Consider the following 20,576-nt stretch of genomic DNA (forward strand, 5'->3'; position numbering starts at 1 on the left):
GCCTATGAGGATTCCTGGGGGAGGAAATGCTTTGACTATCTATATGCTCTACCCCAATATTATTTCAATAAAATTTAATACTGAACAATAACCATGGCAGGGTCCTATTCTTGGTACCAAGGATACAAAGATAAATGTCCTTTCGGAACTCAGGGTCTAATGGCAGATTTAGCTTGGACATAATGATGATGACTATCAGAAAAGTGGCAAAAGAAGGTATGATGGAAGCTCAAAGCAGGGGAGAAAAAGGAAGGCTCCCACAGGAGATGCCATGTGATGCGGACCTTGGAGAGTGGAGGCATCGGGGGAAGCAGAGTGAAATGCACAGCGACATCTGTGCATATAACATACTATTTCAATGGTGAAGGAACAAAGAATAATTCGGTAAGGTTACAGTGAATATAGGAAGATAAAGCTGGAGATGTGGGTGAGTTACAGATTGTAAAGGATGTTGTGCAGGGGAAGCTGAATTTGTAATTTATTCTATGGGCAGCAAAGAGATTTTTGAATAGGAGGGTGACACAGCCATTTCTCTGTTAACCTGGCAACAACGAGGAGCAAGCAGCTTGAGGGCACAGGCTGTGTCTTTTAAGCTTGAACTCTTAGTGTCTGACGTAAGGCACAATACAGCATGTGTATAAACAATATGTGTTGAATCTATAAGAGAATGTTTGTAAAAGTGATGGCCATGAGATCATGAAGAAATGATTGAAAGTTAATGCAATAGATGGGACTCAAGTACAGGTCCCAGAAATTTGCAGAAGGAAACAACATAAGGTGAAAGTATATTTATTTATACTTTCTGTTTATCTACAGACTTAACAGTTTGTAGAAGGTGATAGAAGAAAACAGAAAGAAGGTGTTACATGATTGATCTGCTATTGGGAAGGTCAAGGTGGCTGATAATTTTCTGATAATTTTTCTGCCAAGATATCATGTATACGAGGATCTAGAGGATCTATAGCAAGGGTGTCCAAACTGCGGCCTGCGATCCATTTTTTATTGGCCGGCAGCAAATTCCAAAAATATATTTAGTTTACTTAAATAAACCAGGTGAGGCAATGCGTACTTCACCTCGAGTCAGTGGCCCAGCTGTTTGTGTATTTTACCGCATAGGGCCCTTGGTGAAAAATGTTGAAAAAAGTTTGGACACCCCTGATCTATAGGTAGATACAGTGACTCCATCTCGTGGTTTCTCTCAGACATCATGAGAGAGCTGAAGGTTTAGATGATTTCACATATATCATGGCAAATTCAGGATAGATGGCAATATAGAATAGTGGCAGAAACATCAGAAAAAGGGAGAGTAAATGGTGATGGGATGAACAAGAGCTGCTAAGCTAAGCATACACACTCTGAAGAGGCCAGGATTTCTCTACCTCTCCTCTTCTAGACACCGGTCAATATTTAGTACCATTCCAACCAGTAATGCATTACTTCTAATTAAATTGAGTCTACCTTAGGTTCCATACTGGCCTCATTTAAGTTTATGGCTAACTTCTTTTCTTCCTTGTTTCTTTCTGAATCTGTGTTCTCTTGATTAAGCAGATACTGAATCATCTGAAGAAAACTCAGAGGGATTGAGAAAAAAATCTCAAGGAGAAGAACATGGAGGTCAGCATGGCAATAAGGGCAAAGATGGGGAAAAAGACCACGGTCAGCCTCGTGAGCGTCGTAGCCAGAAGGATCAGGAAAGCTCATACAGAGGCCAGGAAAGCTCACATAGAAGAGGAAGAAGAGGTGTCCGAAGTGGCCAAGATGGTCAAGATGGCCAAAGTGGCCAAGATGGTCAAGATGGCCAAAGTGGCCAAGATGGTCAAGATGGCCAAAGTGGCCAAGATGGTCAAGATGGCCAAAGTGGCCAAGATGGTCAAGATGGCCAAAGTGGCCAAGATGGTCAAGGTGGCCAAAGAGGCCATGATGGTCAAGGTGGCCCACGTAGCCGAGGTGGCAGAGGTGGACAGGGTAGCCATGGTGGCCAGAGAAGCCAGCGTGGAAGAGGTGGCCGGGATGGTCAGAGACGTGGCCAATGACAAGGAAAACCAACTAAAGATGGCTTCCGGTGATTCCCTAGGTATTTGCATTTTATTCACTTATCTAGTGAATTTCTCTTAAAATTTTTGGCTCTTCTTTTTCTTTCTGTTCATTTCTCTTATTTTTAATCTTGACTTTTGTTTTCAGTCTTGACACTATTAAACTCTTTGTTCAGATTTGTCCTTGCCACGATTCTACTTGCCTCAACCTTACACATAGAAAAGTATCTTCCATTCTTAGGAGAGCAAGTGTTACTTCCATCTTTGGTTTTTGGGATTTTAATTTTTATTCCCTTATCCTTATATTAGCCTATAACCTCCCCAGTTTCTACCTTGCCTCCCGTCCCCTTCCTCTCTCTTCCCTTTACTTTCCCCTCTGCTGGCCTCCTCTTCTCCCTCCACCTCCCCACTCTTCCTTCTTCACCTCTATCTCTTAAAGTAATGTGATGTCCTATAATGAGACTACTTAATAATAGAAATATGAGACATAGATCATGCTCAGGCCAAGCTACTTCTGTCTAAACTCTTTCTCTTTGTTTCAGAATTGATAGAAATCAACTGGGGACCATCAACTTTTCAGTGGTGTAAACTTCTCTGCCTTTCCTTTCTCCAACTTTAAATCATCAATAAAGTCATCAGCATTAAACATTGGCTCTTGTTTTTTCCTTTTAGGGTTATGGTTCTCAGTCAAGGGACAAGAGGGACAGGCTGGGAGGTACAAAGCTCTGATTGGACTCCAAATGTTCTGTATTGTGCAGCTTTATAGGTAGTTCAGCTTATAATAATTTTGTGAGGACTTAACTACCAGTATCTCAAAATGTGATCTTATTTGGAAAGAGGGTTGTTGCAGATGTGATTAGTTAAGATGAACTCACATGAGAGTAGGGTGGGCCCCTAATCCAGTATGACCGGTGTCCTTATGAAAAGGGCAAATTTGGACATACACGTGCACAGGGAGAATGCCATGTGAAAATGAAGACAGAGATTGGGGTGATGTAGCAGAAGCTAAAGAGCACCAAAGATTGCCAGCAAACCACCAGAAGCTAGGAGACAGGCTTGGAACAGATTCTTCCTTATAGCCCTCAGACTGAACTAGCACCTTGATCTTGTGATAAAATAAATTTCTATTGTTTAAGCCACTTGGTTTATAGTACTTTGCAACAGCAACCTTAGCAAACTAATACAGTGAGAAAATTTACTTACCAGAATTTTTAAATGAATAAGCACACATAGACTAATTACAACACACTTACTCCATCTACCTCCAAAGCTTCTGAGTGGAGATCAATAGAGAGAGGTGTGAAGTATCTTAGTTGGTTGGCTCAGGACAGTCAGGCTAGGAGTTGTGCCTAACCTGGAAGCTCTTTGTTTCTCTGAGTTGCAAAATTTGATTATGGAGAGTCACCCATCGAATGCTGGCAGCCCAAGAAGATTGACTATGAAACTAGGTGAGGATAAAAATGAAGGCTCTAAGAGACATTACTATCAAGGCCATAAGTAGTTTGCTTTTAGTATTCATACTAATAAAAGATCACAATGTTTCTGTTAAAGTAACAGAAACAGAAATTAAACATGTTTAAGATGCTTTATTCCCACATTCATTGCCAGATTCAGTTCTGGAATCAGATTGAGAACTGGCCTTTTCCTTGGAAGAAAAATTAGTCTCTGGTTGTTCTGGACTTCCGATCCAATAGTTTCTGATGTAATGTGACTATTCTGCAAATGGACTTGGTATATTTCACAATGCAAAATGTATAAAAATATATATACCTGTGAGTAGAGGCAGTTGAAACTGACTTGGTTGGGTAAGGAATCAAGAAAAAATTACATCTCTCTCTTTACCTTGCAAGCAGGCTGGAAGCCCCCAGTTGTGATCTTTCCCAATTTTCCATTATTTATTGAAAGCATAAGGGAAAAAAGTAAAACCCAAAAATTTAATGATAGCACTAAACATTAGAGATAAATGCCAATAATTTACTAGATAATGGGTTGCTATTTCAATCATAATACTGGGCAGCCAAGTCTCATTTCCAAATCAATCCATTTTTGCATAATACAAGCCTACTGAATAGTCAGATATTCATAAATGAACCACTTACTGTCATGCTTTATTTTCAGAAAGAGAGCCCAAAAGTTGGCTTTCCTGGTTAAAAACTACTGCCTAGCAACATTATCTTCATTTCAGGGCTCAAGTCCCCATTTCTTCTTTCAAGTTCCCATATCATTCAAAAGAGCTGTCTCCCAGCCCACCAATTTGCACACATTAAAATAAGTTTCAGTTTGCACACATTAAAATAGATGTCTTGATAGAGGTATCTCTTATACTAAGATAAAATTTTATGTTAACCAATTTACGTCCCATTCTGAAGTATTTGCAAAGAAATGATCATGCGACACCATTCTGTAAAAATACCTTTGTTGTCCCTAAAATAAATGACAAATTCAGCTTCCCATTCACCACATCTTTCACAATCTGGAACTAACCCCCATTTCCAGCATTTTCTTCCCATATTCACTTCAACATTACTGAATTATTTTGTTTTCCTAGACTATTGAAATACTATGTTATATGCATCGATTTAGCCATGTATTTTTCTCTACTTCCCTCCACACCCCACTCTCCAAGGTCCAGATCACATGGCATCTACTGTGAGAGGCCTTCCTTTTTCTCCCCTGCTCTGAGCTTCCAGCATGCCTTCTTTTGCCACTTTTCTGATAGTCATCATCCTTATGTCCCAGCTAAACTTTCCATTAGGTCCTGAGTTCCTTAAGGACAAGGACCGTGTTTCATTTACCTTTATATCCTCAGTGCCAAGAATAGGTTCCTGCCATAGTGATCATTTAAGGACAAACAAGATAATGCTATTGATTTGCATGTTTGACCCTGAGGCTTAATTATGTAATTCTAACTGAAACAGACTGTTCCTTAAAAATGAATTTCTTCTGCCATACTTAGAGTTATGGGCAGCAAATTTCTAACAGTTTCAGTATAGCTTTTTTTTTTTTTCAGCCACACTGAAATGCCAGTCACAAAGAGGGGTCTACTACTCAACACTTTTGTAAGAATAAAAGTGGGCATTGGTGTGTAAATTTCAATTATGGGTTTTAAATTTTACCATTCAGAAGTTAAATATCAGATTATCTTGTACTTGTCTAAATACTTAGGGATCCTGATCTGATTTGGGGAAGAATTTTCCCCCAACACAGTGATAATGGGCCTGGGCTGAGACTCACACTTGGTTATTTGCACATATTTTGTCTTTTGAAATGGAGCCATATAGTTGGTTCCAAAGCAGGCAGAGAGACTGCGGTCATCACGACAGTCTGTCCAGAGAGGCAAGCATTAGACTGACCAAAAACCTGACCATCCACACCTCACTACACAATAACTGCTTTCTGAAGAAGCCAACTTTATATGTATTTCTACCTCTTTAGCAGCCAAATAGTACCTGTCTCTCAACATCTACTCAAAACTTGAATGGCTGAAGACAAAAGCTTTCTGACATCCACTGATGTGTCATTCTGTTCACCTGAAACTTAAGAGCCTTCAGTGCTGTATTCTGACAGATGCTAAGTACATTTATTCTAATTTTATTCTTGAGAACTGGGGAGATAACCACAGAGTGGTTGTGTGAGTTTGTGGACCCACTGGAGCCACTGCAGAATTTGTCCCCTCTAAACTTCCATTCTCACTGGAAGATTAATTTGATGGCATTTTTACTGCTCTGGTATTACTGTCAGGTCAAATTCTATATTTAACAGCTCTCAAAATATCTAATTATCTCTCTTTCCCCAGTTCATACTCTGTCAAATAAGCACAGTTCCCTTTGGGGAGGATTGAAGAATGAGAAAACATCTACCATGAAAACTTGCAGTGGCTTTGCAAGGTCATTCCTCAGTGGGACCCAGTGTCCTCTTCAGTTAATGGATTTTTTTGTGAAGTGACTTAGAGCTAGAAGCTTGAGAAGAAATAGATTTTCTAATGCAGTGACTCCTTGAAATTTTATTTTTTCTCTTACACAATGCAGGAAACGCCTCATTTGACTGTATATCTATATGAATTCTATGAATACCATTTCTACTAGTTCTCACAAAAGATGCCAATGGATCAGTGTATGGTGATCAGCACCCTGGCTGGCCTTGCTGTCCAAAGTGATAATGATGGTTAAGTGCTGTAAATGGCAATTCTAATGTACTCAGTGACACTAGGGAACCCAGTTTCCTGGTAGCCTATCCCACCAGCCAATTCTGGCCTACAGAGAACATCCCATCACCGGGGTTCAGTATGGCCAGTGCTCCCCACTCAGAGCATTCATTATTGCCTCAGTGAATGGAATATTCTGAGGGATGTCCTGGGAATAATAGTTAGGCGGTGGGTTGTATCTCATGTACTCAGTCTTTCCTGACATTGCCATCTCCCTGAACTTTCTGATCTTTCTTAATATCATGTCAAAGATATTGCAGCAACTCTACCTTATATACAAGGCCATCATTGTGTCCAAACTTCATAGAGCTGTTCCAACGGAATATTAGCACTGGGTTTATGTGCCCTTGCCAGAATATTGAGTCCCAAGTCATTATCGACAGCCTCCGTGTCAATAAATTCTTCTATCCAGACTAAATAAAGAGGACTTCCTTTTCCACTACCCTCAAGACCCATTTCCAGTATGTTCTCTTATTCTTGCTGATATGTTAACAATGTGTGCTAATATTAGATTGAAGATATTTTCTTTTGGAACAAAAGTGTACTTTCCTGATTGGGTTTTGCTGGAAATTTGTCCTGAAGTAATGAGGAGTGATAGTGTATATCTTTCTTTTTAATTCTTTTTATTTTTCAGTTACCACTGACTTACAAAATTATATTAGCTTCAGGTGTATAATATCATGATTAGACATTTTATGTAACTTATGAAGTGATCACCCCATTAAGTCTAGTACCCACCCTGACACCATACATAGTTAGTACAATATTATTGATTGTATTCCCTATACTGTACTTTACATCCCTGTGACTGTTTTTATAACCAGCAATTTGTACATCTTAATCCTCTCCCACTTTTCACCTTTTCCCCCAACCCCCTCCTATCTAGTAAACATCAGTTTGTTCTCTGTATCTATGAGTCTGTTCTGTTTTGTTTGTTCATTTATTGAGTTCTTTAGATTCCACATATAGTGAGATCATATGGATTTGCCTTTCACAGTCTGACTTATTTCACTTAGCAGAATACATTCTAGGTCCATCCATGTTGTTGCAGATGGCAAGATTTCATTTTTTACGGCTGAGTAATATTCCATTGCATATATGGAACACATCTTCTTTATCCATTAATCTATCAATGGATACTTAAGTTGCTTCCATATCTTGGCTATTGTAAATAATACTGCAATGAACATAGGGGTTCATATGTCTTTTTGCATTCATGTTTTGGATTTTTTCAGATAAATACCCAGAACTGAAATTGCTGTGTTACATGGTAGCTATATTTTTAATTTTTTGAGGAACTTCCATATTATTTCAGTAGGGCATATCTTGAGGAGAACAAATGTTAACCTGCCTCAAACTGAGTTAATTGAACAGTTTCCAGGAGTGGCAAGACTCTTCTGCTCTGTTTAAAGGTAGGGGTCTGTTTCTGGTGGTTCAGAAGCTTCCTGGGATTCCAAGGTTCCAAATTTTGCTTCATCCACCTAAATATCCCTATTGCAGGTGTGAGGGTTCTATATTTTTATGTCAGGGCCATGATTTTAACATAATTACTCCAGCAATTACCACTCCTCCTATATTATCTCCCTCTCTACTGACTCATTTCAATTTGTATGCACTCACTGTATTATCCAATTTAAAAATAAAACCAATGAAAACACTAAAGTTTTGCCTTGCTTCCATGCTCCATTCTCTACTCTCCTTAATAAGACTTATTAAATTATTACATATTCTCCATGTCTGTGCTTTCTCACATTTGTTCCTTTCTTAACCTTCCCCCCCAAACCTAGTTTCTGTCCCTACAGTTCACAAATGGTGCTCTTGTTAGAGTCACCAATTACAGATGCTCTTTGACTTACGATGGGGTTACATCCTGACAAACCCATCATACGTTAAAAATATCACGAGTTGAAAATGTATTTAATAACTAATTTACCAAACATCATAGCCTAGCTTACCTTTCATGTCCTTAGAACACTTACATTAGCCTACAATTGGGCAATTATCTTGAGTTTTATTTCAAGAATAATTGTCTACCTCTTCTTTTCACCAGAAGCGGGAGACACAGATGTGTATTTTGTACACACAATGGGACGTGAAAACACAAAACACAAGATCCAAAAAACACTGACAACATAGTACATTGTAGAGTACCAGTAGTTTACCCTTGTGACCGTGTGGCTGCCTGGGAGCTGCAGCCCACTGCCGCTGCCCAGCATCACAAGAGAATATTGTACCAGGTATCTCTAGCCCAGGAAAAGATCAAAATTCAAAACCTGAATTATGATTTTACTGAATGCATATGGCTCCTGTACCATCGTAAAAAAAATAAAAAAAAAATGTAAATCTAACCATGATAAGCTGAAGACTGTATAGCCACATGGCCAAATCCAATGCTTATTCTGCTATATCAGTTTTACTGTTTTTCTCTGGAGCATTTGAAAGTTGCTGTGTTCCTCCTTATAGCACAATGTCATCTCTTATTTCCACTTCACCAGACTTTCCTTGCTTTATTCTTACCTCCCTAGGAGTTCCTTTTTTGTTATCTTTTGCTGGTCCTTTCTCTTCAACTTCACCTCAAAAGATTTGAACATCTCAGGGCTCAGATCTAGTGTCACTTCTATATCTACAATTTCTTTTAGGTAATCCCATTTATATGTTGAAGACTTCCAAATTTATATATCTTTTCTCTATATTCAGTTACATATTTACATATTCGATTATCTATTTGACATTTTCACCTTGGTTACTTCATAGACTTCAGATACCAGAAGCAATGTGTGACACGGAGCAGTCATGACGGAAGATGATTCACAGAACACTTTAAAACATACCTTCTCTCAACTGTAGCTCACACCTGACTGAACCCACGAAACAAGTTGAAACTTGTCACACAATTACTAAGGCTTGATGTGCCATTTCCCATATTGAAGATTCCTGCCTTTCCATTGGATTGCACTCGGCAGCAGCCTTTGCTGTATTTTTTGATCACAACAGAAAGGCTCCATGTCACACATCGCTTGTGGTATGGCAATTTCTGTCAAATACAGTGTCTCTTCATCCACTTTATTCACCGGATCTGGCACCACATGAATTCTGGCTCTTTCCCAAAGTCAAAATAACCATGAAAGGTAAACGTTTTGAATTGATTCAGGACATCGAGGCCACCACGACAGCGCAACTGAAGACACTCATGAAGAAGGACTTCTAGAACTGCTTCAGAAAGTGGTAAGTACTATGGGATGGGAGTGTTTGAAGCAAGGAAGAGTATTTTGAGAGGGTTTAATGGCAATGTGTCTTTTACTGTAATAATTTTTTAAAAATTTAAACATTAACCATATTTTTTTATCACACCTCGTAGAAAACATCCATTAAAAAATTCCCGATCCTGAGGACGGCCGGCGGCTGAGTTTTCTGGGACAGAGCAGATGTCCCGTAACTATGCCGGAAATCATCACTGACAGCCTGGATCAGCAACAAGTTAAGCTCCTGGCAGAGATGTGCATACTTATCGATGAAAATGACAACAAGATTGGGGCTGAGACCAAAAAGAATTGTCACCTGAATAAAAACATCGAGAAAGGATTATTGCATCGAGCTTTTAGTGTCTTCTTATTCAACGCGGAAAATAAGCTCCTGCTACAGCAGAGATGGGATGCTAAAATCACCTTTCCAGGTTGTTTTACCAATACTTGCTGTAGTCATCCCTTAAGCAACCCACCAGAGCTTGAAGAAAATGATGCCATGGGAGTAAGATGAGCAGCACAGAGGCGTTTAAAGGCTGAATTCGGAATTCCCCTGGAACAGGTTCCTCCAGAAGAAATTAAGTATCCAACACGGATTCACTACAAGGCACAGTCTGATGGTATCTGGGGAGAACATGAAATCAATTACATCTTGTTTGTGAGGAAGAATGTCACTCTGCATCCAGACCCCAATGAGATTAAAAGCTGTTGCTGTGTCAAAAGAAGAAATGAAAGAAATACTGGAAAAGGCAGCCAGTGGTGAAATTAAGATAACTCCATGGTCTAAAATCATTGCTGAAGCCTTTCTCTTTAAATGGTGGCATAATCTACGTCATTTGAGTCAGTTTGTTGACCATGAGAAAATACATAGAATGTGAATATGAAAATGAATGATGAGTAAAGTACTAAAAAATTTCCCTACTTGGTAAACTTGAAATCATTTTTAAAAAGTAAATATAATCTGTCTAAACACTCGGACCTGACAAGTTGGAGCCAATTAGTGAAGCTCTTCATTTCGGGATGTGGGGACATTTTGAGGACACTCGCAGAGCACTTTGCTAACTGCCAGGTGCTGCCTGTGTCATTAAATGTTTATCATAGACCAGAAAAGTATTTGCTTAGCTACTTCTGAACAGTTCAAATTACCTTTCCATGTTAGAGGTTAGACGAGAATGGGTTCGAGGTAATTAGATGGGCTGCATCCTGATTTATATTGGCCTGTTCTCAGAATACAGGGCACAGACCGGCTCTGCGTAAAATGGAACTTGGGTCATATGCTGCAGCAGGGCTTCTTGCCGTTGGTACTGCTGACATTGGGGCTGGATACTTCTGTCGTGGAGGCTCATACTGTGCACTGAAGGGTGTGTGGCAGCGCCCCTGGGCTCTACCTGCTAATTCCATCGCCATCCATCCCCCTTCACAGCCACAGTGACATCAAATGCCATGTCTGCCCAGAGGCAATGTTGCTCCAGTTGAGAACCACTGTTCTACAAAACCATGGGGTGTGTGGGTGTGGAATATGTGTGCTACATTGTACGTTGATCAGTGCACTTTTTTCAAACTCTTGCCACAGACTTCTCAGATTTAAAATTTCAAGACAGCTTTATTTTTCTTGAATGCTATATAATGAAAAGAAATTATTTCTACAAGCTAAATGTATGAACTCATTAGATAATCCATTTCTGGTTAACTCTGAACAGTTAATTTATAATTTCAGGCAAGATTGTTGCAAATATTTTACTGAAAATTAAATTAAAAAATTACATTAAAAAAAAATCCCCTAGTTCTATTGCCAGAATCTAAATCTGAGCCACTGTGATTTCACATATGGACTACTTACTATAACTTACCAGATGGTCCCTTTAACTGTACTCCTCCCCACCCCTAACACATACAATATCCATTCTTCTGATAACAAAAATGAACTTAAATCTACATGTCAGTCAAATTTTGTTATACATGGTTTTCATTCCTTCAATGTCTTTTTATTGCACTTAAATCTAAATTCCCTCTCGTGATCTATAAGGCCTTTCATGACCTTGCTACTCACCCTTTGCTCATCATGCTTTGATCATTCAGACCCTATTGCTCAAAACATTTACTCCTCAGGGTACTGACATTTGATTTGCCATCTTTTGCAAAGGAATGTTATTTGTCCAGAACAGTGCATGTCTATTGCGTGAATATTGTATATTTGTGATGCACGTCTCAGCTCGAAACCTCATGTTCTGAGGTGGGGCTCTCCTGCCTGTGCTATATCAAGCTATCTCTCATCTCCAGGTTTTCTCAGTTACATCAATCATCACTTATAACTCTCTGTTTCCTTGATAGTTACCTGTCTTCCATAATGTTTTTCACGACTGTGCATGAAAGTATGGACTTTGTCACATTTCATCTGTATTTTAAACACTCAGGAGGGTACCTAACACTCAGACATTCAATGTGTGAGTGGATACATATTTATTAAACAAGGAATAGAAACAGAAAGAAATCTGCCTACATAGATAAACCACTTGACTTGGCGATATCACTTTTATCCTACATATGCTAGTAAGGAAAATTATGTACAGTAGGAGGTCTCTAATGTGGCTTCTGTTTTTACCTCAGTATCCTTTGCCTGGTTACAGACCACAGAGAAATTGAATGTTGAGGTGCTATGTTTGTGAGTAGATGACCAAGATTCTAGAGTTCACAAGGTGAAGACATGTGACATGGAGATTCCAAGATTCCCATTAGCCCACAGTTCTTTTGTTTCCATGCCTAGTAAATCCACATAAGCTGGCCTCTGCTTAGGTGGGGAGTAGGGACAGGTATTCTTTAAGAAAGCATTTTAAAAATGTAAGCTTCACCTATGCATCTAATTTTCTATTGTTTCTTAAACTTACAAGGCACTCAGTAAATCCTTCTAAATTTACCACTTTTGCACTGCCAGATTTACAGAAGAAAATTTAACATAAAACTAGTGTAAACATAATTTTTATTTTTAACAAATTTATTGATGAGAATATTTAGAAACATTTTCTCTTCTGCACACAAAGTCCATGGCTTCTCTGGGCTGGTTAGTAACAGTCGATCACTCCAAAATGTCTTTGCCACAATGTAAATGATGTACTTTTGATGGAATTTCCCAAATAGATAGCTCATAGATGACTTATGTATAATCTGAATAATATTCTCCTGGTGTATAGAGATGACCTGTATTGAATCAATGTCTCCTTTGACAGTTCGGGTATTTTAACATCTCAAAACATAAGTTTTTGATTGAAGGTCTCATCTTATCAGGGTGTCTTGACAATCAATGTCTGATGCAGTCCTTGTTTGCTGAAAGCAAACTTACACATGTCTTTTGTGTAAGAAGTATTATTCAATAAGCAATAAATAGGCTTTTTATTTAGCTAACTTTATTTTATAGAAACTTGCGATATAAACGATTCTCTCACACTTATCAAGTGTCTTTCATTGATCTCTGACCCTAATTTATGAACTCATTTTGGCAATATTTACTTTAATCACAATTGATGTCTTAATTGTGATTATAATCTGTATTAATTTCTTCCATATTCATAGAATTGCATAGAATTTGATTAAGAACTGTGACCTTAGTGAGTCCTTTCCAAAGGTGGAGCTTAGTTGGATGATTTGAGAAGAAAAATCTAGGTAGGACCATGAGAACGAGCTAGCTGCTTTTCATAGGGATGCAAATAACAGCAAGATGCTATTACAGTTGTTCTGAATCAGTCATACAATTTTGCATCTGGAAAAATGATTTAGAACTAACTATGAAAATTCTCTTCTCACTGTTAGTATTAGAATATCAACTTCTGTATGTTCTGAAACATGTCTTTTAAAAAAAACTCTGAAGGGAGGGAGAGAAAGAGAAGGAAGAGAGAGAGACAAAGACAGAGACAGAGTAAAGAGGCAAAATCAACTCCACATGAGATTTTCTAAGTTTTAAGTATACTAAACACATTTTAAGAGTATCAACCATGTGAAACCAACATTAATGCAGGAACTAAAGATAGTTAAAAAATATCTGTTCTCCTTTGTCCTAGAAAATGATAGTTTTTCTTCAGATTTGTTTATGTTAGAAATGTTTTCTTTTCAGGATATATGTTACTTTGCATTGCATGCTTAGAAATGCTTGTCTTAATTTACTGTTCCCCAGAATTAGGATAAATGAATGGCTTGAGGGATAGATTAGAGCTATCAACTCACTAACTATCACAGCTAAATCAGACTCCAGTATAAAGTAGCTGAAGGTGACTACGAGAAAGGACAAATAGTAGGCAAGGAAAAGCAGGAGGAAGGAGATGACAGCTTTCATGGCTCCCATGTGGGCTTCTATGCTGGCATCTCTGAACCCTGTGACACTGAGCTGCATCTGCCTGGTGTGTCTCCACAGGGAGAGGATCAAGAGGAAAAATGAGATCAAGGACACAGAAAGGGGGACTAGCGTTAACAGGTTGAGACATACCTTGGTGGAAACATATTCATCTTTATTTACTTTGCATCTCAAAGTTAAGTTTGCTTTCCTCTTTGTCTTGATACAACGCCTGAAATCGTCATTCCAATACTCAGTGACGGGAAGGCTGATGACCACACAGAGGACCAAGCACACCAGCAGGATCCTAGGAATCATCCTGTCAATTCTCCACTTCATCCAGAGGAAAAAAGGATGAAAGAAATTAGCTATCTTGAGGAAGTAGAAAATACTGAGGCAGGCGGCAAACCAGACATTTAAATGGTTGGTCAGTGTCCAGAAGAAGTCAAGGATTCTCATTTGTTGACCGGTGGAATAGACATCTGGATACAGCACCAATGTAAAAAAGTCTAACATTATTATACACAATAGACAAATTCTGGAGATGGCCAGACTGGTGAGAATTAAATCAACGGAGGCAATCTTCCTGTTCTTCATCCAGTCCATGCAGTTTACCAATCCAATGAATGCATTTCCTAAGATCCCCACTGAAAACTCTCCAGCGGCTATGATCAGTAAGGTGTTATCTACTTCATGTAACATGTCAGAACAGAGGAATATCCAATTTGTTTCTGTTTGAGTTGATGTAGTTTGATATCTACACCTACTTCTTAGATTTTGCTGTAATTTTTTTTACCGCTTTTATTGTAGTCTGTCTTATGATGAAGACTGGAATGGTAAATGAAGACTGCAGCTGTCTTCATTAAAACCTAATTAGTCTTGAAAACGTGGTTGGTGATCCCTGGCGTGGTCGCTGTATGTCCATTTACCTTCCCAGCAAGTTTTGCTTTTCCACATATGGTTGATTTAGGCTGAGCTACAGTTTACTAAGATGCAAATTAGGCCGATTCCCTTTCATGGTGTGCGCTTTCTCAAGTTACATACTGCAAATTTAGATTCATTAATCAGTGATGCGTACTAGTAACTCAACAGGCCTGCCCGATTTAGCAAATAAAAATACACGACACTCAGTTAAATGTGAATTCCAAATAAACAATAAATACTTTTTTAGTATATGTCCCAAATGCATGATAAGTACTTCCAGAAAGTGTTGAAATTCAAATTTAACTGGGTGTCCTGTATTTTATCTGGAAAACCTAAACCTCAAAGATTTTTTGGCAATTAGAAATGGTCAAAAATTGAAATTTGTAGAGGAATCTTCATTTTATTGAATGATAATATCAATTACTGCTAAAAATACAAAGTTTGCTTAACATTGAGAGCTATATATGTTCAGGGAATTTAAAAGGCGAATATATAGATTATGTGGTTCTAAAAAATATTTTAGCTCATTTTATTGTGGATGTTCAGAGTAACAATTAAATGGCATAAGGTTTCTTAAAACAATGCATTGTCTTATTAGTTAAGTGACATTTAATGGTCACTTAGTTTGTCATGCTATATATAATAAGGTTGAGGAGCCATGATAAAGAAGAGTATTGATTACCTTTAGGTTTTTCCTTTTCATTTAAAATGTTCCCAAAGTCACTTTTTTTTATTTTTTATTTTTTATAGTTTTATTTTATTTTATTTTACCAAAGTCACTTTTATAAACAAGAGGAAAGAGAGTAAAATCCCGTGTTTCATTCTACTCTCTACCCTACTCTATCCCAAATTGTCATTGAGTATTTAGATCTTTAGCTTTTCTAGCTTGTTAGGCAGATGACTGATAAGTAAATTTACCTCATTTTTATAGACTAACTTGTTTTGAAATAGCTTCTTTAAACTAGAGTTACTGAGAAACGCATTACTACATAGTGTTTCCATGGAATAATTCTGGGATATTTATACCTTCCTCGGGAATGCATTCTTCTCTCATCCTTCTTCAAAGGCCAAACCTTTATTCTTGAGACGTAGCCTGATTATTGGACAAACTGCTTCATGTAGCATGTTCACAGGTGACCACTTTCCTCTGGAAATGATCCCGGACCCAGGCATATCATTTTCTTTTCTATAGTGTCCTGGTAAATAAAGTACTCACAATAACTATGATAATACCCACACCCAAATAAATTTTAGACTAATTTTTTTGTTTTACAAAGAAATATACATTTTGTGCTTACAAAATGTACATTTTGTGCTTACTAATATACAATAGTTACTAGTGTGGTACAACAGAGAAGTCATGATGCAGCAACCACAGAAAACCATATGAAAATTCCTCAAGAAATTAAAAATACAACTGTCCTATGATCCAGCAATCTCACTTCTGGGTATACATCCAAAAGAATTTAAATCAGATCTTGAAGAGACAATTTGCACTCTTAAGTTTATTGCAGCATTATTCACAATAACTAAAATGTGGAAACAATCTGAATTCCATTGACATATGAATAGATAAAGAAAATGTGGTATATACATACACACATACAATAGAATATTATTCAATCTTTAAGAAAAAGTAGGAAATCTTGCAATATGGAAAAACGTGGGTGAGCCTGGAAGACATTACGCTAAGTGAAGTAGGTTAGTTAGGGACGGACAAATACTGTAAGATTCCTCTTATATGAGGTTTCTAAAATAATCAAACTTATACCAGTAGAAGCAGAGAGTAAAACAGTGGTTGTCTGGGCCTTAATGGAAGGAGAAGTGGAGAGTTGCTATTCAACAACTATAAGTTTCAGTCATGAATAAATTTTAGAGATCTGCTGCACAACATCTGCCTAAAAGCACTCTACTGTACACTTACAATTTCCTTACTACAATAAAAAAAAAGCAAATAGAAAAACATTCTTCTGCAAGAGTGCGTTTTGTCAACTGTCTACTGCTCTGAAGCCTAGCCATAGTCATTGGAGACATTTGAAACATTAGAGATACAAAGAACAAAACATCGAAAAAGACTAATGCAGGAAAACCTCCCCAGAAGTACTAATCATATAAAACATTTATTTCATCTACAACTGAAGAAGAATATAAAGTTTATCCCAGCATTAAATTTACAGGTATTTTACAGAATATAGTATTATATTCCATCACAGGAATATCAATACACCTGTCTTATACAACAAATAGCAACATAAATAGCTCGCGTGTTAGAAATATACTTGATGAAGTTTATGTACTTAGCCTGTAACTATCAGTACTTTATAGAGTGAATTCACATAATCATATGCAAAAAAATTGATAATCTTCAGGTAATTAATATTAGTATCTTTGTTATAATAAAAGAAAATGAATATATTGATAAACCAGAATTTGACACAGAAAATGGTGGGAGCAAAAATGCAGTCAGATCAGAACAGACATGTTCTTAGATGTGCCAGATCAAGTGTTTTAATAATACTCTAGTGAAAAGGAATTTGATGTTCAAGTAGAAGCACATTTTATTAGTGACTCTTTTTTTTTGTAATTTACTCTGTATGGACATAGAGTGACGTTTTTAGTAATAGTATGCAGTTACTGAGTTGTGTATAATAATTTCTTCCCAATTAATTTCTTTTATAGAGTCCTGAGTGAAAACAACCCCTGCAGCTCTTATTAAGGAAAAGAAATTTGAGTGAAGCGGTCTTCTCACTGCAAATGTTAGGCATGTATTGCTTAGTTAAATCCTTTTAAGATTTGATTTTGGCCAATAGTAAAGCACACCTGAGCTGCACTAACTCGTTTCTCACTTTTTTCTATCATACACTTTCATTGCTGGCCCTTAACTGAGCTCCCCTCATGGCTCTATGAATCACTCGCATTTGGCTTATTAACCATGAACTTAGTTCTCACCTCTCCTGTCTCTGGTTCAGTTTTGTATTTCTCTCCTCCCAAGTGAGTGATGTTTTAGATGGTCTCCCGGGTAATATTTCCTAGTTGACCTTTCTCTGGCATCTCCTATTTATTCCCTTGAAATTAAATTTCCTTTCAAACAATTTGCATTTCAGTCAGTACCAGGATAGGAGTAATACCCATTCAAACATCTCCCTCTAAGGGGTGTTCCTAAGTGCTCTTCACAATCTGGATGGAGGTAACGACTATCAGTCAGACCGCTTCACTCAAATTTCTTTCCTTAATAAGAGCTGCAACAATTACTAAGAATTTGCTCTCTATGTTTATTAGAAGTGAAAAATGCAAGATAAAGATTTGTTATCTTTAGTTTTATTTAATATGAGAAATGCTGTCCATTACAATTTACTTTCTGAAATGTCTCTTGGATAATAAACATTTTCAACTAAAACTAAGAAATTCACACTTTAAATTACTCTAGTTACAATTAACTCCTATAAAAAGATTTATGATCTCACATTCTACACTGTAAGTTAAAAAATGTTTTGCTTTTTTACTAAACAATATTTCTAGGGAATAGGACTAATTTTACTATTAAATTTAATTTTTTTTTGTTTGGGAAACATAACTTAGACGACACTAAATTTGGATCTAGGTACACAAATTACATAAATGAGGGTTCTTCTTCTTAGATTTAAGTAGTTTTACAATGTAAACATCATATGTAGTATTTTCCCTATTTCTTATATGTGTATAATATGTAATAGAAAAGCATAAAGTTAATAATTTTTCAAAAGCCTTGTTATTTGCAAAATATTACCTGACACAAAAAATAGAATAATGTTAAGGAAAAAAACATGTCAAAGATTCTTAGGTCTAGAAGGGTAGAGGGAACATTTCAAAGAATGCTTTAGAATTGACTCCTAAAACTGGCATCACCAGCTAGGGTTACCTATGGAACAATTTGACCATTGGAATTCTCAACCTTCTTTCTCAAGGTACTTCTAATGTACAGGTACCTAACTGTACAACCTAATTATACAACTGGTCAAACCTTCATTCTTGAGATCACACCTCTTTTCCCACATTATATTTCACCCTAGACAGAATCTCACCAAAGAGTGTTTCCCCTTTCTCCTGATAAGGATGAACTATTCCAGAAATAGAGGTAATGGTAGGGCAGAAAAGAACTGACTATTGGTTCAGACTAAGTAGGCAATTTTTTAATAAGAAGGGCTAATATGTTTTAAAACCTCATCTCCATAGCCAGTTTTCCTGAAATGCTTCTATTCATTGAGCAGAAAGTCTCTGCCAGGATATGGCAGAAAGAAGTAGAACCCCTTAGCATTTAAGCAAAGATATGAAATCTTAGCATATGATTCAGATTGTTTTCCTGCAAAGAAATGTATGTGGCTCAATGATAACTTTAGATTCAAAATTAAACAAGTAAGAACTGAGAAGTTACACAAAGGAAAATTTAGAATAATTCTAGATATTATTTCCAATAGCATATAATTTAAAAATGTATGCAATCAATTGGGCGAAGGGAGAGAGTCTTTTGTTGATTTCTTTCTCCTTGATTCAGGAATCTCTATAGAACAAAATATTCCTTCTTTTGTAGAAACCTTTCACAATCCTTAGCACCTTCAGAAAAGCCTCCCTCAGTTTATTCCCCATCATAACGATGAATGAATGAATGGCTTGATGGATAAATGACAGTTATCATACCACACCATCATATGTTTTCCCTAAGGAATCACAAACATCACCACAAGTTTTCCCAAAGGAGTCAGTAAGGTGAAGGTTATTAATCCAATTAAAATGTCCATATTACCCAAAACAATATACAGATTTAATACAATCCCCATCAAATCCCAATGGCATTTTTTTAAGGAAATACAACAAAAAATTATCAGATTTGTATGGAATCACAAAAGATCCTGAAAAGCCAAAGCAATTCTAAGAAAAATAACAAATCTGGAGGTGTCACACTCCATGACTTCATTTTATACTATAAAGTGACAATAATCAAAACAGCATGGTATTGGCAGAAAAACAGACACACAGACCAATGGAATAGAATTGAGAGCTCAGAAATAAACTCATATATATATATATATGGGCATATAATTTTTGACAAAGGAATCAAGAACATACAATGGAGAAAAGAAAGCCCCTTTAATAAATGGTGCTGGGAAATTGAAAAGCCACATGCAAAAGAATGAAAATTGACTGCGATGTGTCACCATATACCAAAATTAACTCAAAATGGACAAAAAAAACCTACATATAAGTCCTGAAACAATAAATTTCATAGAAGAAAACACAGGCACTAAACTTATAGACCTTGGGTGCAGAGAGAATTTTACGAATTTGACCTCAAAGGCAAGGTTAGTAAAAGCAAAAATAAATGAATGGGACTATATCAAACTAAACAGCTTAGGTGCAGCAAAAGAAACCATTAACAAAACGAAGAGGCAACCAAACTGTCCGGGGCCGGCCTGCCCGGACCCGCACAGACATGCCCGGGCTTGTCTGCACCTGGCTGCCCCTGGGCCACGCTTAAAGTTTCGATTCTATTGTTTAAGTTTAAGTTTCGATTTCTCAAACAGCCCGCCATGACGAAGTAACCTCTGATTGGTCAGTCCCCATATTGGGAGACCAGGTGTTTCTTTGATGTGCCTAAATCTATATATACAAGCTGTTACCTTCAATAAAGAGAGACTTGATCAGATTCCTGTCTTGTCTCCATTTCTCGCGTACCCCTGTCCCCCCGAGCCCCTATTTCTCCCCCAGGTCTTCCGTTGTCGATCCTGCAGGTCGGGACACCAAACGAATGGGAGAAGGTATTTGCAAAAAACACCTCCAATAAGAGGCTAATATTCAAAATATATAAAGCACTCATA

General features: G+C 37.3%; 2 protein-coding genes and 1 pseudogene across 3 annotated transcripts in view; 2 read left to right on the plus strand and 1 right to left on the minus strand.

The window, feature by feature from the left end:
- The window catches only part of LOC308502071 (uncharacterized protein), a 42,899-nt gene extending 40,223 nt beyond the window's left edge, over nt 1-2,676 (plus strand). The window contains exons 6-7 of the mRNA XM_081059314.1: nt 1,549-2,074; nt 2,576-2,676. Of these exons, the coding sequence (XP_080915440.1) occupies nt 1,549-2,033 (485 nt within the window). The 3' untranslated portion in view covers nt 2,034-2,074; nt 2,576-2,676. The remainder of the gene's footprint in view (nt 1-1,548; nt 2,075-2,575) is intronic.
- A 6,984-nt stretch (nt 2,677-9,660) lies between these two features.
- Nucleotides 9,661-10,357, plus strand: LOC308502161 (isopentenyl-diphosphate Delta-isomerase 1-like; annotated as a pseudogene). The gene has a single exon. The product of its transcript is annotated as an isopentenyl-diphosphate Delta-isomerase 1-like (transcript).
- Nucleotides 10,358-13,563: 3,206 nt separating this feature from the next.
- Nucleotides 13,564-14,502, minus strand: LOC308502171 (taste receptor type 2 member 7-like; the record flags this gene model as incomplete). Its single annotated transcript, XM_081059565.1, has 1 exon — nt 13,564-14,502. The coding sequence occupies one exon, from the start codon at nt 14,500-14,502 to the stop codon at nt 13,564-13,566; it is 939 nt and encodes a 312-aa protein (XP_080915691.1).
- Between the last annotated feature and the right edge of the window lie 6,074 nt (nt 14,503-20,576).

This window comes from Rhinolophus hipposideros (assembly GCF_964194185.1).
Source record: "Rhinolophus hipposideros genome assembly, chromosome: 9".
NCBI classification, from domain to species: domain Eukaryota; kingdom Metazoa; phylum Chordata; class Mammalia; order Chiroptera; family Rhinolophidae; genus Rhinolophus; species Rhinolophus hipposideros.